Source organism: Thunnus albacares, chromosome 16, assembly GCF_914725855.1.
Source record: "Thunnus albacares chromosome 16, fThuAlb1.1, whole genome shotgun sequence".
Classification (NCBI taxonomy): Eukaryota; Metazoa; Chordata; class Actinopteri; order Scombriformes; family Scombridae; genus Thunnus; species Thunnus albacares.
Window position 1 is genome coordinate 12613792 of NC_058121.1, and position 18911 is coordinate 12632702.

Genomic DNA, 18911 nt, shown 5'->3' on the forward strand with positions numbered 1-18911 from the left:
AAAGGCTGTGCAAAAACATGGCATCAATGAATGCTTAGCAAGTAAAATAAGAGTACATTGTGTCACAGTCATGCTAGTAGGTAGAACCAGATTACATACAGTAAAGTATGGGCTACTTAAGTCTGTTTTTGCACTGTTGCACTAAAGGCTTTATTCCATTATTCTGCTCTGGTGTTGCTGCTAGCATTTTCAGTGTGAGGGGAAAAAAATAATTATAAAGATTATGGCAGAAAATAAAATTATCCTGGCTGTATTGCACATGCAGCATTAGAACCAAATATTGGTCAAACAACCCTAATCCTATAACCCCACCATGTCTTTACATTTCTTTCTGTCCTGCTCTCTTTGCACTTTGGCCCTTTACAAAAAAAACCCAAAACAACCTCTAATACAGCGCTGCCTCAGTGGAAATCCTTATCAAAGAGCACAAACACAGCAGTCAGACTCTAAATACAACACATACACACAATACAGCTAGATGAATGGCCAGGCCACAACACAATGGTGCTAAATTAAATCACTGATGTCAGACTCGCCAAAAGCCCTCCCCTCCCACATCACTCACTCACACACACACATGCAAGGATTGACTAATAAGGACCTCTTTGTTTGCCTCTGTAATGTATTCTGGATCAGGCGATATCAGTTGGGGTTGGAAGGTGCGTGTGGTCAATTTCAGTTCATTATGCCAATCAATATTGCAACAATTGTTCTCAAGCCACCCTGATACGGATTACTGAATTAATAATTTGCTTCATATCTTTTTGTGCCCTTTTTATTCAATAGCATCTTCATTTCCTTGATGCGTCCTTTACATCAGCTGCATCTCATCAAAGGACAGCTTACGTGGAAACACATACAGACTGACTCGTATAATCAGAAAGGATTATTACAATATGCAGTTTTAGTACACACAGAAATGCCCTTTTTTGGACTTTCTTCAGTTTAGAACAGAGTTGGCATCAGGTGTTGTTAGCAAGAGCGCAAACACAGCTATTACTTCCGCCACTGCACCCCTGTCCCTGCTGCCGACGGGCACCTGTCGAAGATGAGCGTGTTAGCAAACAGCTCAAACAGGTGGCAACGTCAATGTCACTCAAGCATGAGCGGCCTCAGCTGAGCTTGTCAAGGCTGGTACTTCCATCTGTGACCTTACAAACATACACAGCTGCACCGAGGTTCTGAACTCAACGCACTTAAGCTCTTTGGGGAAACATAACTGGCGATAAAGTTGTCTGAGTGGTGGATCTTTATTGCAGCTGCTCCTGGCAGATCACTGCCTGTCAGTAGTACTGAAAGAATACCATGATGGGGACCTCTGAGGTGATGGGGTTTATTTGGAGATGCTTTTTCAGCCTTTAAGGGCCTGATTTGAGCTCACTGCCTGAGCCCAGGGTTGTTGCTTGTGGGATGTATGGTGGTCATGAATTTAGAGGTCTGCAGCAAGAGAGAACTCATAAAAAGTCTAGCAGAATGCATGCATTGATCCCACATTCCAGATGTAGTAAAGTTATCATAATTACTATCCCCAGGCTTAATGTTCAGGTGAACATCACAACCAAGGAGAATGTATTTTCTTGTTTTGTGATAGCTCCAATGTCCTGTGTATCCTTTGCAGGGGCCTGGAGCCCAGCTCATGACAGTCATTCACACTTACAATCACACCCTCAGCAATTTAGAGTCACCAATTAGCCTAATCTGCCTATTTTTGGGCTGTGAGAGGAAACCGGACACAGTGAGAACATGCAAACTAACTAATGTTAACTAACTGCACCACTTCAACATATCCACTACAGTATATAGTAAATAATGTAAAATAATTTGAAGAGAATTCAAACATAGATGTCCCAAACTGAAGCACATCATTCTGCAAGATAATTAAATCCTAATATAGTGCTGTCATGGTGGGGACAGTTTTTTAATTGAAAGGATTTATACCCCAGTATTAGTTGAAAAGCAGAAGATAAAACTGCATAATTGAAATCTTGACCTGCCTGAAGATTGACACATGCAAATGAAGGAAAATCAAGTATCAGGTTAGTTTTATTTATATAGCCCAAAATCACAAATCGGAAATTTGCCTTGAAGTGCTTTTGAACAGCTCTGTACAGCGTACGACACCCTCTGTCCTTACTCTAACCCCAGATTCGGATAAAGATTCTCGGTGTTGGGTGAACTTGTTTGAGGTTTGGCTTTTGACATTTAATGTGTTGCATCAGTTAAGATGACGTAAGTAAAGTTCAGTTAAGCAACATAGTTAAGGTCAGGCAGGACATGTAAGGTCACCCTAGGGGCTTTTTCCATACTAAACCCTCCTCGCTGCCTCTTCACTGTTAAGTGTTACTCCTGCATAAGGTCGCACTTGCAGCTGTGGAAGGTTCTCCATATTCAGAGGAAGGGTGTAAATAACAGGTAAACTGTGGGACTCCACCATAAGTAGGAAACAGCCATCACCATGGATACAGATAGATGCATTACTTCTAAATGCATTGCTTGGTTTCATTCCTAAACAATGAAACCAAATTGGCATATAGTACTGTGTCCTGTAATAGACTTACATGATATGTTCTTTTTTAATTGGATGCCCGGACATACAAGTCAAATATCACATTTCTGGACAAAGTGATAAATATTCAATACATAATCTTTAATATTTGTCTAACCCCACCATGAAAAATACATTGTCAGGAAAATGTGGCACATTAGTGTTTTTATTTTTCTCTTCTTCCTAATTCTCCATTCTGGCACAGCAAGGTTTTATGGTGCACTTCCACTATCCACTGTGGTTTAGGATGGCCTTTAATATGGCGAACCTTCTTCACAAGCACACAAACAGAGGCGGAGTGGATAGGGCGAGGGATGTGTAGAGGATAGAATAATACTGAGCCCCTGTCTGTCTGTCTGTCTGCATTTCTCTTTCTACAGACACTCACACCGCTGCAGCATCCCAACATCACCAGCATCACCAGGTGCAGTGGAGCAAAACCTACTATGTGTGCGTGGGAGAGAGGGATGGGAGGGGGGGCGTTGTCGCTGGGGGCAGATGAAAGGAGGAGAGAAAAAGAGAGAGAGGGAGAGAAAAAGAGAGAGAGAGGGGGTGGGCTGGCAAGGTGGCGGGATTTTGTGTTGAAGTCTTTGCTCTGTCAGACATGCGCAAGAGCTGCAGCACCACCGCTGCGCTGCGTTTCCGCCTTGTCTGAGCGGCGCACACAGCCGTGAGGGGAGGGAGGGAAAGCCGAGAGGAAGAGCGGAGCCACCGAGACGCAGTGGGGCACAGCACGGACTCCGAGCAAATTACACCGACGCACCAACATCTCAGCGGCCGTCTCCAAATTTTTAACACGCCAAGAAGCGACCTGTGCGGCGCGCGGCAGAGCCTTCCAGCATGGAGACTGCGCTAAAAAACAAGCACTAAAATGTGAGATTTACAGAGGAAATCAGAAGAGAGAGAGAGAGAGCGCGCGCGTGTGTGTGTATGAGAGAGAAAGTGGCTATCCCCTTTATCTTTTGCGGGTGATCTCAATTCTGTGCTCTGCAGTCTGAAAATGAAGAAGTTCAACATCAGGAAGGTGCTGGACGGCTTGAAGGAGGCGTCCTCCTCCACCCCATCTGTCCATGTGGGGCCACAGGAGAACCATCTGATCCAGGAGACCCTCCAGTCCGAGCATTTCCAGCTCTGCAAGGTGGGCGAGACTGATGATTTTTTTTTTATTATACAGCTGTATTCATCACAGCTAGCCCCATCGCATGTAGTCCTTTTTTTTTTATTATTATTATGCACAGTTTGCGCTGCACTTATCCCATCCCAGGATACAGCAGGTGCAAGTGAGCTCCATTCACACAGTAAATAAATTAATTGGCAAATCATTTTGCTCTGTAGTCTTCTAAACTAAAACGAGAACCTGCTAGCTAAAGATTTATTTATCATTTGGCAAAATCTCCTTTAGAAAGATGATCATTAAAGCGCTCTGTGCCTGCCCAAAGCATGGTTCATATACCTATAACTACAATGCGCATACTGTATGGCGAGTGCGCTCTGTCGACAGGACAATAAACATTAGTAAGTTCCTATATGGTTACATGTTCTGCTTTGTAATTTTCAATTCAGTTTCATAAACCATTCAGTTATTTCAGGTATGATAGCAGAAGGTATTACCCTCTGTAAAATACCAGCGTTTTCTGTATGTGCGGCTGGCATGAACTGTTATATCGAGGGGTTGGGCCAAACTGATCCCCTCTTGCATAATCTGCTGGGTTCGGATTAGCAAAACGGTGGTTTCTGGTTGATGTTTGGTTTGTGTGTGTCAGTGTGAGTGTGTGTGTGTGTGTGTGTGTGTATGTCTGTGTCTGTGTTCCTTTCTCGCACTGTCTTTTCCTCGCAGTGTCTCTCCATCCCCTTCCTCCCCCACCATATTTCTCCATCTCTCCTCTCACGCATACACACAGCTCACACTCATCTCTCTCACTCACCCTCTGTCTTCCTCACACACACACACACACACACACACACACACAATTGTGTATCCATCACTCCAGAGGACATTATCCTTCCCTAACCTTAACATAACTCTTAACTTTAAACAAGTCTTCACCCTAAAATTAATGATTTCTGTTAAGGGGATTTGCTTTTTGTGCCCATAAGGGAGGTGAGTTCCCACAACATGACTGTGTAAGCAGATTTATGTCCCCACAACATAAGGAATACCTGGTCTACACACACACACACACACACACTACTTTGCCCCCAGATCATCGATCCATTGGGGACTAATGGCGCCTGAAGTGGGGGTCTGTTTGAAAAAAAAAAAAAAGGGTCTGGCTTTTCCTCTCTGAATTGGCCACAACAGTGGATGGAGTTAATAAACCCTCATGCAATTTACATGCTGTGTGTGCTACATCTTGGTGCCCTATAATGTTAAATCAGGATTTCCCCAAGTGTGCCCTACGCTCACATTGATTTTCCCCACGCATGAACTTGCAAGACTGTAATAGAATTGTGTGTGATTTCTGGCTAAGGTTTTTATTTGTAGATTTGAATTGTAAATGATAGTATCCTTGTAAAATGTTGGCTGTTTTCCCTGTGGGGCAGTGTGCAGAAAACATGACCTTTAGGTCAGGTAGCTGCCACAATACATTGATTGTCTTCATCTTATTTTACATAGAGAAGTCTTGTGGTCCTCAGCATGTCAAAATCATGTAAAAGTAATATGGTTATTGTTCTAGTTTGTTCAGAGGAACATCAACATAAGATGCAGGAGTCCAAGGCTAGGGTAGAGCTACTATAACCTTCACCTTATTTAACTGTAATCATCTTAAAAGTTGTCAGAGGTAATAAGGGAAAAATAAAAGAAAAAAAACTACTAAAAAACAAGACAACATAATCAGGAGTTAAGTCAACACAACTATGTAAGGGCTTGGGGGACATTGTTGTCTACTGACTAGAGGAGAGATTGCAGGTTTGATTTCTACAACAACCTCAATATGTCAATCAACAGCCAGACATCCTAATGAAGTATCTGTGAACAAGACTTGAACCTCCCTCCTGCACCGTAGCTGTCTGTCTGGACAGAAGCTCGCTGTAGTGTTTCTCTGCGAGGAAGGCAGGTGTCTCTGCTGCACTGAGTGCTTCTTATGTAACGTGCTTTAGCCTTCTGCCGCTAAGCAAACAAATCCAACAGCCCACCACCGGCTGACTGATGCCATAAAGCTACAGACACACACACACACACTCAAATACACACACATATATATACAGAGGGTGGACAAAAAAAGCAACAAATCATAACCAAATACTCCTTATTGGTGTGTTTTCTGTGTATTATGTTTTCTAGACTTCAGTGTAATCACGACTTCATGTGGGAGGCAGTGAGAGAAGGAAAATGAGATAAAAAAAGAGAGAAATGAGAGAGAAGAATTCTCAAAATAGGTCTGTGATTATAAAAGGATCCTAAATAGCAAAGCCAAATATCAGCCTATCACGAAGAACAGGGTACCCATGCATAGAGAGAACATTTGTTCCCCTCTTTCATTTTCTCTTGTCTGCGCAATTTCCGGCTTTGCATTCGTTTCATAACACTTTTCTGCATCCATCTGTGCCAATTTGTTTACCAAAATCAGGTGTGTGACATCCTTTGACAAAACAACACCCCCGCTGCGAAATGCAAATTGATATCCTCTCTAACACGTTCTCTTTCTCCATCTCTCTGTGGATCTCCCAGACTGTCCGTCATGGCTTCCCATATCAGCCGTCGTCCATGGCTTTCGACCCTGTGCAGAAGATACTGGCCATCGGCACCCAGAGTGGAGCTCTCAGATTGTATCCTTTTAGTTGTCATTGAGCTGTTGTAGGTTACTGTGGCTTGTGGCAGCTCCTTTGAGCCCTGCATCCCCGGGAGGCAGCAGCAGGTAAGCGAACAGATGTTTGAACTTCTGTAGTCAGATGCTGATGTACATTGGTGGGTTTTCAGTATATTTTCCAAGTGTGCCAAAGTGTTTTTGGCAGCGTTCACGGGTTGCCAGTCCCCATGAGCTCTGTATGTGCTTGGGAACTTTTAATAAGTAGATGAACATAAAGAATACAATCTTTTATTTTTACCTTCAGGTCCAAGTTCTAGATGTTGTAACATGATAAGATAATTTCACTGCTTTCACTGACCTTGCCAGACTGTTGCACACCTGCTCACACATTTTAAATCACAGGAAAAGTCAGTGAAAAGCCTGCACTTATCTAAACATTGAAGAATGTGCTGCAATTCAGCCGCAGAATTAGCTTGCTGAGGTAGCTTGCATCAGCTTCCTTGCATTATGAGGACGTTTACACAAACAGGGACAACAGCTTGCCATGAAATGGCACCGCGGGGAGTCGTATAGTTTCAGAGAACGCCCGCAAGCTCGCCTGTGTCAGGCTGCTTTAACAGGTCCTCCATGTGTTCTCCTGCCTGTCCGACAACCTTTGCCAGCTCATTACGGTGTGATGAAGAGCTGTCCGCTTGGCTGTCCCTCGTTCCCACCTGCTGGCAGCTATGGCTGTGTGACTCAGTCTCGTTCACCTGAGCTGGAAAGGTGATGATATAAACAGCCACTCGCAGACAGAGGAGGATGAGACGACAGATTCATGATTATCAGATGATGGTGGGCAGTCCATTTACTTTTTTCAATGTTTCCTGTTCTTCTTAAAATCAGAGCGAGGGAGACAGAGAGGATAATGATCAACCACTTTTTCTAGAGATGACTGAATGTTCCACAAGATTCAACTGAAAGATTCACATGAATTTCTTCATCCAAAGCAGAGCAGATTTGGTCAGTGGTACACAAGCATTAGTGGATAGGAGATGAAATCCCTGCTCTGGTAGAAATGCTATTTCAGGGCTGACGTGGGAACCGGTGAATAAGCTTAATGGGGCTCATGTCTTGCTGGCTGGTACATTACTCTCGTGAGCTCCAGACTGGATAAACTCAGAAAAAAGGCTGTACTTGTGGCATGAAAGAAGCCTATAACCAATCAGCTTAAAGATCACAACACATTCTCTCTGACTATTCAGAGTTTGGGTGAAATGATCTTGTCAGATGGTTCCTGCTGGCTGAAACTGGTCACTCTGAAATGGAACATATGAATCTCTCTTGTGTTTGAGTGATGTGGATCTGATAGAGTCTTATCAGAGTCAGAGGAAGGTGAATTGGGAGTCATCCATCTATTCTTTGGTGCCGTTCTCTTCCCCTGTCATTTGCTGTTCAGTCAGCCTTGTCTTTTTATCTGATGGCAATGATACCAGCGTGGCACAGATGAAGGGTGCATAATGGAGATTCCATGATTCATATTTTTTTGATGTTGCTGTGCTTCAGCTCGTGGGCTTTGTTTTCTGATGTGTTTTTAGTTTAAGTTTTGGAAAGTTGCAGGTTGGTTTTTGCGAAAGATATCCTGGGACTCCTGCACTGATACACATCTTTGTCCAGGAGGTCATTATTTTCACAGTTAGTAGCTACTGGTGGCTATTGGTGTCTATGCATGGTTGTGTGTATGTGTGTTTGTTTGCCTGGCTGGCCTGCCAGGACATTTGGCTGCACCCCTCTCCCATAGAGGATTACAGGAAGTGGCGGATCAAGGGCCTCAGCCTGGCAGTGTAGCAGAGGACTGAGAATTACAGCAGGAACAGGAGGTGTGTGTGTGGATGTTTACGTGTGTGTGAGAGAAATAGTACGTAGTGTTTATATGCGTGCGCGAGTCCTCTGAGGAGACGGCTGATCCCTCTAGCCACAAAGCCAATCATTTCTGTGATCCCCCAAAACTGTCCCATGTTTGATGCTTGCTACTGACTCTGCTTCTGCCTCCACTGTCCAGCTGGGAAGATGACAATGTCCCTTTGGTGTTGTCTGGAGGAAGGAAAGAGGGGAGTAGAGATAGAGGTTGGCGGGAAAGCCAGTGGAGAGGACAGGCCGATAGATGAGGGAGAGCAGTGAAAGAGAATAGATAGGAAAGAGTGAGAGAGGCAGGTTATCCCCTGCTTCAGGATCTAATGGCCAAGAATAGAATCCTTATTGATCTGTGTGTGGTAATGCAGTGAGACAGATATGCCAAAGTGCACACACACACACACACACACACACACACACTGCTCTCGATTGTTTTCTGCAGAATATCTCATTGGCAAAGCTTTTTCAGAAGAAGTCGTGAGCTTTTAAAAAACAGGTTTTGCTGTGCAAGTTGTTCATACACCTTAGTTATCCACTGGTTAGCAATGTAGTTTCAAAAAATAAGCAGAAATACAGTGTTCTTAAATGCTGAATGAAAAAAAGCGGTTTTGGGTGTTAAGACAAAGTGTTTGTGGTAACAGGTAGGACTGAAGGTATTGAATGAACCTTCATCATTTCCTTGTTCTGTATGTCCTTTATTTTTTGACCAGCCAGAACTTAATTTGTAGCACAACAGAATATTTGAATACTTTAACCCGACACAGAATTTTTGGCTGTTAGTTTGATGGTGATGGTGGTTTGATCGTGTCATAAGCGATGATATTTTGAACCTTCATCATCGCAACATGATGTTAATTCAACCTCCACAAAAAAAATTACATTCAACAGAGCATACAGCGTAGTCTGAGGGGAAACAATCGGTCCAATATTATTGAGAAAATAAGGAAACTTTGCTAATTTACAACTATATTTTATTCAGGCAAAATTCTTTTATGGCTGCTTGTTTTAAATAAAAAACATATTTATTACTCAGATTACAGCAAGGTATTTTATCGGCACTAGAATTGAAACATTTCAAACAATATCCAACCCCAGTAACGTGTAGCCTTACTAACCAGCTTTCCAGTTTTTTGGCAGGATCCATCCTGGATGTAAACAAAGAGTTTAAAAAAAATAGAAACAACAAAAAGTCTGTATACGTATGTATTTTTATGTGTGTGTTTGCTGGGTGGTCACAGGAGAGATGGCAGCACTATAACTCAGAGACTCCCTGTGAGCCAGCAAGACGCAGATCAATAGATCAAATTGTCACTCCGTGCTCTGCCAGATTATCTCATCGGCAGGCGCAGGACATCATAGGACTCACACATACAAATGGAGGCAGACACACATGCAGACTCAAACACAGTTATTATTTCAGAGAGATATGAGGAGGTGGCAGAGGTAACGCACACAAACAGGCGTTCACATATATGCACAGAGACACACACACGCACACAAGCATATAATGGTATCTGACTTTTACAAATGTTAGTGAATGTGCACACGCAAATACTGTATGTGTACTGACATACACAGAGGGGCAAACGTTTGCACATGCAGGCAGACGCTGGTGCATACATGTTTGCAGAGACAACTCTGTACACACACATTCACAAACAGACACAGTAACTGCTGTGACTGGCAGCAGTAGCCCTGTGCAGCTTTTGGTCGTAGCACAGATTGACTATGACATATCTTCATCATTAATCTTCCTTGTGATTCACTCAGTAACTGTGCTACCCTGCGAGCTTTGTCTGCAGCCAGAGGAGAACCTTACTGAGGCGAGGCGAGTTCACTGATTGGAATACTGTATGGGAACCATTTAAAGTGTTGAAATAGAAATTGTGGCTCAGCAAGTAGAGGTTGGGTTTCCTTTGATATATTACACACAAGTAGAAGTGTTGAAATAGTAGCTCACATTCTCCAGAGAGCTTCACAGTGTGTGTGCATGCATATTTCTCTTTGTGAATAAACTTTGATTGGAATTTCCTTGTATTTCAATGTATGTAAGGAATTGCTATTTGACTCTAATGTGATATAGGTTCTTGTTTGATAGAGTAGTTCACAGATGCATCAAACAGCACACTGACTGTATATAATTTATATGTTCGTGATGATGGTAATGGATTTTGATTGCAACTCTCCAGCTTCTCCTCTCTGCACGTCTTCAGTGTATTCAGAGAAAGAGGGTTAGTAAATGATGAAAAAGCGTTTTGTGTCGAGCTCCCTTTCCAGTTTATTGCCTAAAGAGTGTGGGAGCTTCTTCTCAGGTCACAGATCATTTGTTTATTCATTTATTCCTCTATCTGTTTTCTTGCATCTTCATTCTCTTCCCCTCTCTTTTCTCGTTGCTCATTGGTGTTGCCAGTTGCAAGCTAATTCTTCGAGATGGCACTCCATAGTGCAGACCGGGCCTGGGGTTGTGTGTGTGTGTGTGTGTGTGTCATCGTTCAGTTATGCAATGTGCCGAAGCTTGGCACAGCAAAGATGAGCCTGACTAAAACAACAACAGTCTTATCAATGGAGTTAAACCGCTGATGCCGTCACTGTGCTACATGTATGTGCATGTACATGTATGATCAATACATAGGTGCTGATACAATACTGTCCCCATTTCATACTGCTAGCAATCTTGCATCTGTGCTCCTGTGTTGATGTCTAGGAAAATTAATTCCTGTGTCATTCCTCTTTCAGTGCTTAGTGGGTTAGCTAGCTGTAGCATATGGGGGATGAAGGATTGAGGAAAGGAAGAGGTATCACACAAAATCAAGAAGGATTAGTATCGCATCCCAGTTGACCTTATTTCACTTTTCACACAAGTGGGGCAAGGATTGGGGAGGAGAGAGAAGGCAGAATAGCTTGAAATGAAGCCACCCACCCTTGTGTCTGATGAAAGAATTTAGTGAATGTGTGTGTGTGTGTCTGAATGCAAAGAGCTGTCGGTTGGGTTGGGGGAGTCAGCTTGTGTCTGCCAGATGGTATTTTAAAAAATGGTTAAAAGTAGAGTCTGCGGTGAGGTCATCAGAGAGCTGCTGAGACGTGGCTTTCATGTCAGTCCAGTGCACGTCAACTTTACACCTTTACTGGAACAAAGAATGTGTGTGTGTGTGTGCCTGCAAAATGTTTGTGTACTGTAGTGAAGTACTCTTAATCAAAGACCCCTTGTGTTCGAGGTTTCATCTTTCATGCTCTCCAGAAGCACTCAGCATCCTCTGTTATATCGGTTTTTAGAAATGGAAAACAAATTTTGCTGCATCAGTGCTACGACAATGTAGTTGCTGCTTCTCTCTGTCCAATATCCTGACATTGTGTCCCGCTTAAGTCCTTTAGCCTTGACAAGCACCAAATGGGATCTGGGTTTAGGATGATTAAAGTTGTGCTCCCGTGTTGCCTCTCTTCAATAATTTACTGTACATTTAACTTTAGCTTTTATGCCTCTTGCCCCTTGTCCCTTATCTCTGCCTGCTTCTGTCCTTCCAGATTTGATCGATAGTCCTGCGTGTGTGTGTGTGTGTGTCTGCATGTTCAAGTGAGAACTTTGAAGGTTAGTTATGTTTTACCAGCTCACTAATGGAAAAGTTTAGATGAGGGTCAATGTTATCTTCTAGTCTGGAAGAAAATTCTGCACACATGCACACACATGCACAATAACACATCCAAGCACATATACAACCTTTCTCCCCCCAGTGAGTCATCACAATTCAGAAAGCCGTGCAATGTTTCTGTTCACTGAAAAGCAATATTTTCGAGAGACAAGAAGTCTTGATGACTTGAAGAACCTAACAGTGAGGTCTGCTGTTGAGGAGGAGGAATACTAATAGGTATTTTCTGGAACTGAGTTTTTTTTTTTGTAAATTATGATATTCATTTAACAAGATAAAAAGATATGTTTAACAGCTATTAAGGTTTGAGACAGTGGGAACAAATTCCTTTCTGCTCCTTTTTATTTCATAGGGTACTATATAGAAAAATAATGGAAAGCTGGCTGTTGAGCAGTGTATGTCTGTGTGATACAGAGCAGCAATGCCTGAGAGGTCACCAACCTGTGCACTAATTATTCCCAACAGACGGCAGGCAACGCTTGAGTGGCTCATCGTAAATACACAGTGACATGTGGGCTGGAGAGAATAAATGGGTACAGATTTGTACACATACACTCGGAGGGCGTACCTAGTGCACTGGTTGATGGTTGGCCCTATTCTGACTGCTTATGGATGGGTGAAGAATCAGAAAGAGGTTTATTGCCAAGTAGGTTTTCACATGAAAGGAATTTGCTTTGGTGTGATGATGCATAAATATAGTTTGAGGACAAAAACAGGCAAGTGCTGCAAAATACAATAAACATAAGTGACAAATTGACAATAGAAGATATGAAAAAATGTTATGAGTACGAGATGTCTGTTTTTTTTGTTGTTTTTTTTTAAATAATAGATCTGTGCAGTTTTTTGCAGGAATGTGCAAAAGTCCACAGTATGAAGTATAAGGATATGTGCAATGCAGAATATATGCAAGATGTGTGTTAATGTAATGCATAAGTCAGATGCGGACATGTGCATTAATGTACATGTGGTGTCAGTGGGGATCAGGGTAACAGTCGGTGTCAGTGGGTGTCCTGGGCCTTGTTGATGAGGCCAGCTGCAGTTGGGAAAAAACTGTTCTTGTGCTGTAAGGTTTTGGTTTTATTGGACCACAGCCTCCTGCTGTAGGGGAATGGTTCAAAGAGTTTGTGTCCAGGGTGGGAGGGGTCATAATTTTTCCTGCCCACATCAGGGCCCTAGAGGCCTGCAGATCCTGGAGGGATGGCATGTTGCAGTCAATCACCCTCTTAGCAGAACGAATGATACGCTGCAGTCTGCCCTTGACCTTGGCAGTGGCAGCAGCGTACCAGATGGTGATGGAGGAATGATGGCGGTGTTGAAGTGCACCATCATTGGCTTTGGCAGGTTGAACTTCTTCAGCTGTCACAAGAAGTACATCTTCTGCTGAGCCTTCTTGGTGAGGGTGCTGATGTTCAGCTCCTAATTGAGGCCTTGGGTGATGATGGATGACTGGGGAATCACACAGGGTGATGGGGGCAGGTGGGGCTGGGTTCTTTCTGAAGTCCACAACCGTCTCCACTGTCTTCAGAGTGTTGAGCTCTATATTTTTTTCCTGTCAGACAAGAAGTTGGTGATCCACCTGCCGGTGGAGTCAGGCACGTGCAGCTGGAAGAGCTTGTACTGCAGCAGAACCGGGATGATGGTGTTCAAGGTGGTGCTGAAATCCACAAACAGGATCCTGGTGTAGATTCATGCAGAATCCAGGTGCTGGAGGATGAGGTGGAGGGCCATGTTTACTGCATCGTCCACAGACCTGTTGGCTCTTAAGGCGAATTGCAGGGGGTCCAGGAGTGGGTTAGTGATGGTTTTAAGGTAGGACAGTAGGAGACGCTCAAAAGACTTTTATTACCACAGAGATCAGGGTTACGGGTTTGTAGTAGAGATGCACTGATGAATCGGCCACTGATCGAAAAAGGCTGGTTTTCAGCTGATCGGCCATGACCGGTGACCGGCTCAGATCAGTCTCATATATCCAATTTTTTGTTGGTCAAATTTACACACATGTGCTGCACAATGGTTCACATGGTGCACACAATGGCACAGACAGTAACGTCACAGCCACACACACACACACACATATGGTAAAACTAAATGACATGAACTGCAGCAGACACTTGCCATCGACTGGTAACGTTACAGCACATCTACTGCAGTTTTTAACTTGTTTAAACATTAATTTACCAGTTTTATTTACTGGCAACATGTCACACACCATCATCAAAACCACCAACAGGCAGGGCTCAGACGGCAGCATGAACACAGGCTACACCAAGACCATCCCGGGTCTGCGCAAGATGGGACAGATGGTGAGTCGGTCCAGTCCAAAATAGCCTATATATAACACGGTATGTGGCATGTCTCCAGTGAGAGCCTGGTCCAGCTGCTTTGCGGGGATTCTGTCTCTTGAACAGCCTGTTAACATCCCTCTCCAGGATGGAGTCATCATTGTAGTAGGGGAGGAGGGGGCCTCTGAGGTGGGCAGTTTTGGAGAGGCCCGGGACCCTGCTGAGGTGGGGGAGGAGGAGCTGGTGGTCTGGAGCAGGTGGATGGAGTCACGGGGGATGGTGTCAGGACTGTCCCGTTGTCCTTCAAATCAACAGTAGAACTTATTCAGGTCATTGGCCAGACGCAAGTCATTAGTGGAGTAGAGGGCTTTCAGTTTGTAGTTGGTGATCTGTCTTAGGCCCTTCCAGACAGAGACCAAGTTGTTTTCTGAGATCTGCTGTTGAAATTTCTCAGAGTACAGTCGTTTAGCATCTCTCACTGCCTCGCCAAACCTGTATTTAGACTCTTTAACCTGTCCTTGTTCCCACTCCTAAACACTTTCTCCTTTTTCAACCTTAGCTGTCTCAGTTTAGCTGTAAACCAGGGTTTGTTATTATTGTAAATAACCCTGGTATATGCTGGTACACACTGTCCTCACAGAAGCTGGTTTATGATGTCACAGTCTCTGTGTACTTATCCAGACTGTTGATAGCAGTCCTGAAAACAACAGTCAGTACAGTCCAGTCATGCGTGAAGATCCTCCATAGCTTCACTGGTCCACTTCTTAGATGTCCTCCCAACAGGTTTAGAGAGTTTTAATTTCTGCTTGTATGCAGGAATCAGGACTATGAGTGTCCCAGTGCAGTGCGGGGGACATTGTGATAGGCACTGTTGATTGTAGTGTAACAGTGATCTAAAGTGTTCTCCTCTCTGGTCAGGCATTTAATCAGCTGATGGTATTTAGGGAGTTCATGGCTGAGATCGCCTTTGTTAAAGTCACAGAGGACAATAATGAAAGAGTCTGGGGGTTGTCTGCTCCACGCACATTATCTGGTTGGCAAGCATGCGCCGTGCCTCCTGCACGTGGGCCTGCAGTGGAATGTAAACACCAACCAGAATGAATGAAGAAAACACACGGAGGGAGTAGAAGGGTTTACAGTTGATGAAAAAAGTTCCCAGAACAAGAGAAAAGAGCTGCAGAATCACTGTCACATCTTTACACCAGCCGCTGTTACATAATTTGGCCTGGCAAATTATATAGTGTTGAGTGTCTGAAATTGCTTGTCATAATGTTTTGATGTGCTAATTATATCGCATTAATTGAAAGTAAAATAACTAAAACTACTTTCAAACTCAACATCAAACCTGATGATCAATGCTGCAGTTTTGTAGGCATCGTTTACAGATGTGTAATCCTATCAGAGGGGAAGAGTTCTGAGAATTGTGAGTTGTGAATTGCAGTAATTAATTTGGTGTTGGAAGTGAGGAAGCATGCATATCGGACCAACTTGTGACAACTGATGGTGAACAAGTGAAATTTCAGCTGTGACCAGTGGACGAATTTACCCAAATTTCCATGGTCACACCTTGGGAAGACTCAAGGTCATAGGGGCCGAGACTGTTGGTGCGCCCATGGGGAATTGTGAGATTTTGCATCACCTTGTGAACTGCTGTCGTCCAATCTAATTGGCTAACAAACGCACAATAACTTTCAAACCAAGGCTGTGCAGCCAGTATAATACATCCTGTCCATCAACAACTAGAACTTTTAAAAAGCATTTAAGTTTATAATACAAGGTAGAGAGTCCCTGCGGCACAAAAGTTCAGTTTCTAATAGTTGTTATTACTGGGAGTCAACTTACAACAACCTGTACAACTGTGTCAACCTTATCCATGCTTATGGACATTTTTACGTCCATTTTTCCATTGATGTTTTTCATGGAAGGTAGCAAGGCAGCTACTAGCTAGCATACTATGCAGGAAGATGACATCAACAGTTTTAATCCTGCCTTGAAAGGTCTGACTGGTCGTCTGTTGCTCCAGCTGGCAGAAACACCTATCAACACCAGACCTATGAATTGCTGAATAAATTGGAGATGTGCAAAGCTATTTACAGCTCAGGAACTAAACATTTTAGGTGTGCACATTTTTGGTTTTAGCTCCAAATAAAGTTATGTAGACAATCTCTCTCTGGTCATCTTTTTTGTAACAATGTTGCCTTGAGCCCAGATCTTAGCAATGACTTTGGTGAATACAATGTTATTATAAACCAATACAGTAGAAACAATGGCCAAAGCTATGAAAATTAGATCCAAGTTTTAATAACCTGGAATTATTACTCCTCTGTTGGAAGTAGTGGTTGTACTGATAATAGTGGTGATTTTTTTGAACCTCCTTTAATTAAATTGCTTGCAGTATTTGTGTAAACAGACTTGCTGTACTTCTTGGCGTTACAGACAGTGACAACCAGGGACACACATGGCTGTCACCCTGCCGGGATTCATGACAACTGCTTTTTCAGCATTGATGGGGACCATACACCTACTGTACTGATTTGCAGTCATAGTCCTGGTCAGTATTCTCTATTGTAACACAGCTCTCATGACCAAAGGGTCTGACCACTCTCTAGTCCCCTTACCACAAAGGTCCATCATTGTCAAGAGTCAAGTTTCCAAAGTAAATGAGCCTGTGCACTCTATTGGATTTGTTCAGTGCCATTGTGTATAGCGTCTTATTGGAGAGTTATGGTATGTGTCCATTAAAATGAGGTAACACAACTGTACAGCTTTTATTGATTACAAATTGTGGTTCATTTATAAGTCTGAGGCTTTCATTATCATGACATTTTCTTGCACTCCTCGAAGATTAAAAGCTTGTACTTTTCTAAACATATTAACAGCAATATCTTTTCAACTGTCAAAAATAAAGTGATCCAAGTTGCCCTTTGTCAATAAATAAGGCCGTGTTGGGCGGACTGCTGAGTTGAAGTTGTTGTTTGCTACTTGCCCTGAGCAGATTATGTCATGTACTGATAGCTCTTGCCTGCCCACTGATATAAATAACACTTAATCATACTACATGCTGTAAATTTAGCGTCTTGGTGAAATGTCACTGTCATGCATCAAATCATACATGACAGCAACAGAGAGCTAGCAGTATGAGATCAATTTAAATGCACTTTTGAGGTTGAATGAGAATGTGATGCCTTTCAATTACCTTCAGTATACACAGTGTGAGCTCAGGGATTGTTGAGAAGCGACATCTGTTCCATAAGCATGTGTTCATCCACAGGTTTAGGACTGAAAGCTTTCTATGTCTCCTCTCCTGCTGTCTGAGGAAAATCTAGTCAAAATGCAAAATGTGAGACAGCCAATACATACTGTTCAGTGTATGTTTAGCATTTACTTAAATGTCAGCCATCACTGGCTGAAAACCTTGTATTTGTAGCTTATGAGCTAAAAAAGGTGTTGTTGATGAAGTGTGGAAGTGTGGCAGGGTTAAGTCTAACTTCTGCTGTCAGGTTGGAACGGTCCCTGTGGTGCTTGGAAGGGGGACTTGCTTACAGAATGCTGTGAAGCACAAAGATTTTTGTCGTCTTGCTTTTCTCCCTGTCCTTCGTGTGACCTCTAGGTCTATATAGAGCCTCCCTGCTGAAAGAACTGTGAAATACTCTTCCTGCTTTTATTTTCTTTCTCCTACTTCATCTGCTGCTTTTTAAAATCTTGTTTCTGTAATTCATATTCCCAGGGATATAATTGTTTAGTTGTTTTAGGATTGTAGGGTTTTTCTTATGGGATTTACAGATTTTTTTTGTGCCCTTGGTTCCTCTGCTGGTTTTCTGCAGCTCATTATTTTTATCTAGCTACTGTAGGTAATCTTCCACTCTGTCTCAGGAGGCTCTACGCTTTCCCAATTTTAATGTTTCATATGTTTTCTTATCATTTTTCTTTGTAACCTTCTCCTCTTCTAAGTGCCCTCCCCCCCCAAAAAATACAGGGGCATATGTGGCAAGAGGTTATGCATATTTTTAATGATGCTACATGTACTTTCTGGTATAACCGCTGTGATAATTAGCAAACATTATCTATCATATATCATAGCTTTTGTTAATAATGTGCACATTTATGCAACAAGGTTTCCGATCTGATCATATGCTCTATAAGAGGGATTTTTAGTCTAATATGATGTACTATGATAATTGGTTATGCTTCATAGATTGTAAATCTAATAGGTGAAACACAGGCTATTGAACTGGCTCTCTCACATTGGTTGGTCTGGTTACTTTAATACTCTAGAGTGACATCACTCGGTAACAAAATTCAGCCAATAGTTTAATCTGCTGAAACCCTTACTCCTCTGCCTCCTCTACATACTGTTGTCTTGGTGACTGCTTCTTAACTGTAGCTACCTTAAGTCAGTTGGTGAGAAGATATTGTGCACTACTTACTGTTTTAAACAAAAATGATATAAATGATATAATCTCTAGAAGCCCACATGTTATCATACCAAACTTTCAGTCCAACAGACCATAACCCGAAGATATTCAATTGACTATTATATAAAACAGAGAAAAGCAGCAACATTTTCACATTCATATTTTGGGACCTGGAATCACCAAATGCCGGCCATGTTTCTTTGATTAACGACTAAATGATTAATCTATTATCAAAATTGTTGTTGCTTAATTTTCAGTTGATTAACTAATTGATTAATGGACTAATTGTTTCAACATTAATTACGATGACACAACAAATTAGTGACAGGCTTCATTAGCCTGTTAGTCTGCACCATTACCTCAGATGTGAGCCATTCTTC

The 18911-nt window shown here is 42.6% G+C and overlaps 1 protein-coding gene across 5 annotated transcripts in view; it reads left to right on the top strand.

Moving 5' to 3' along the window:
- Window positions 1-3150: 3150 nt before the first annotated feature.
- stxbp5a (syntaxin binding protein 5a (tomosyn)) overlaps window positions 3151-18911 on the top strand; it is a 99199-nt gene continuing 83438 nt past the window's right edge. For 2 of the 5 annotated variants that reach the window (XM_044377277.1, XM_044377279.1), the window contains exons 1-2: window positions 3151-3683; window positions 6219-6316. In XM_044377277.1, the coding sequence (XP_044233212.1) occupies window positions 3546-3683; window positions 6219-6316 (236 nt within the window). In that variant the 5' untranslated portion in view covers window positions 3151-3545. The remainder of the gene's footprint in view (window positions 3684-6218; window positions 6317-18911) is intronic. The other 3 variants (XM_044377275.1, XM_044377280.1, XM_044377278.1) reach the window with 3 other exon arrangements.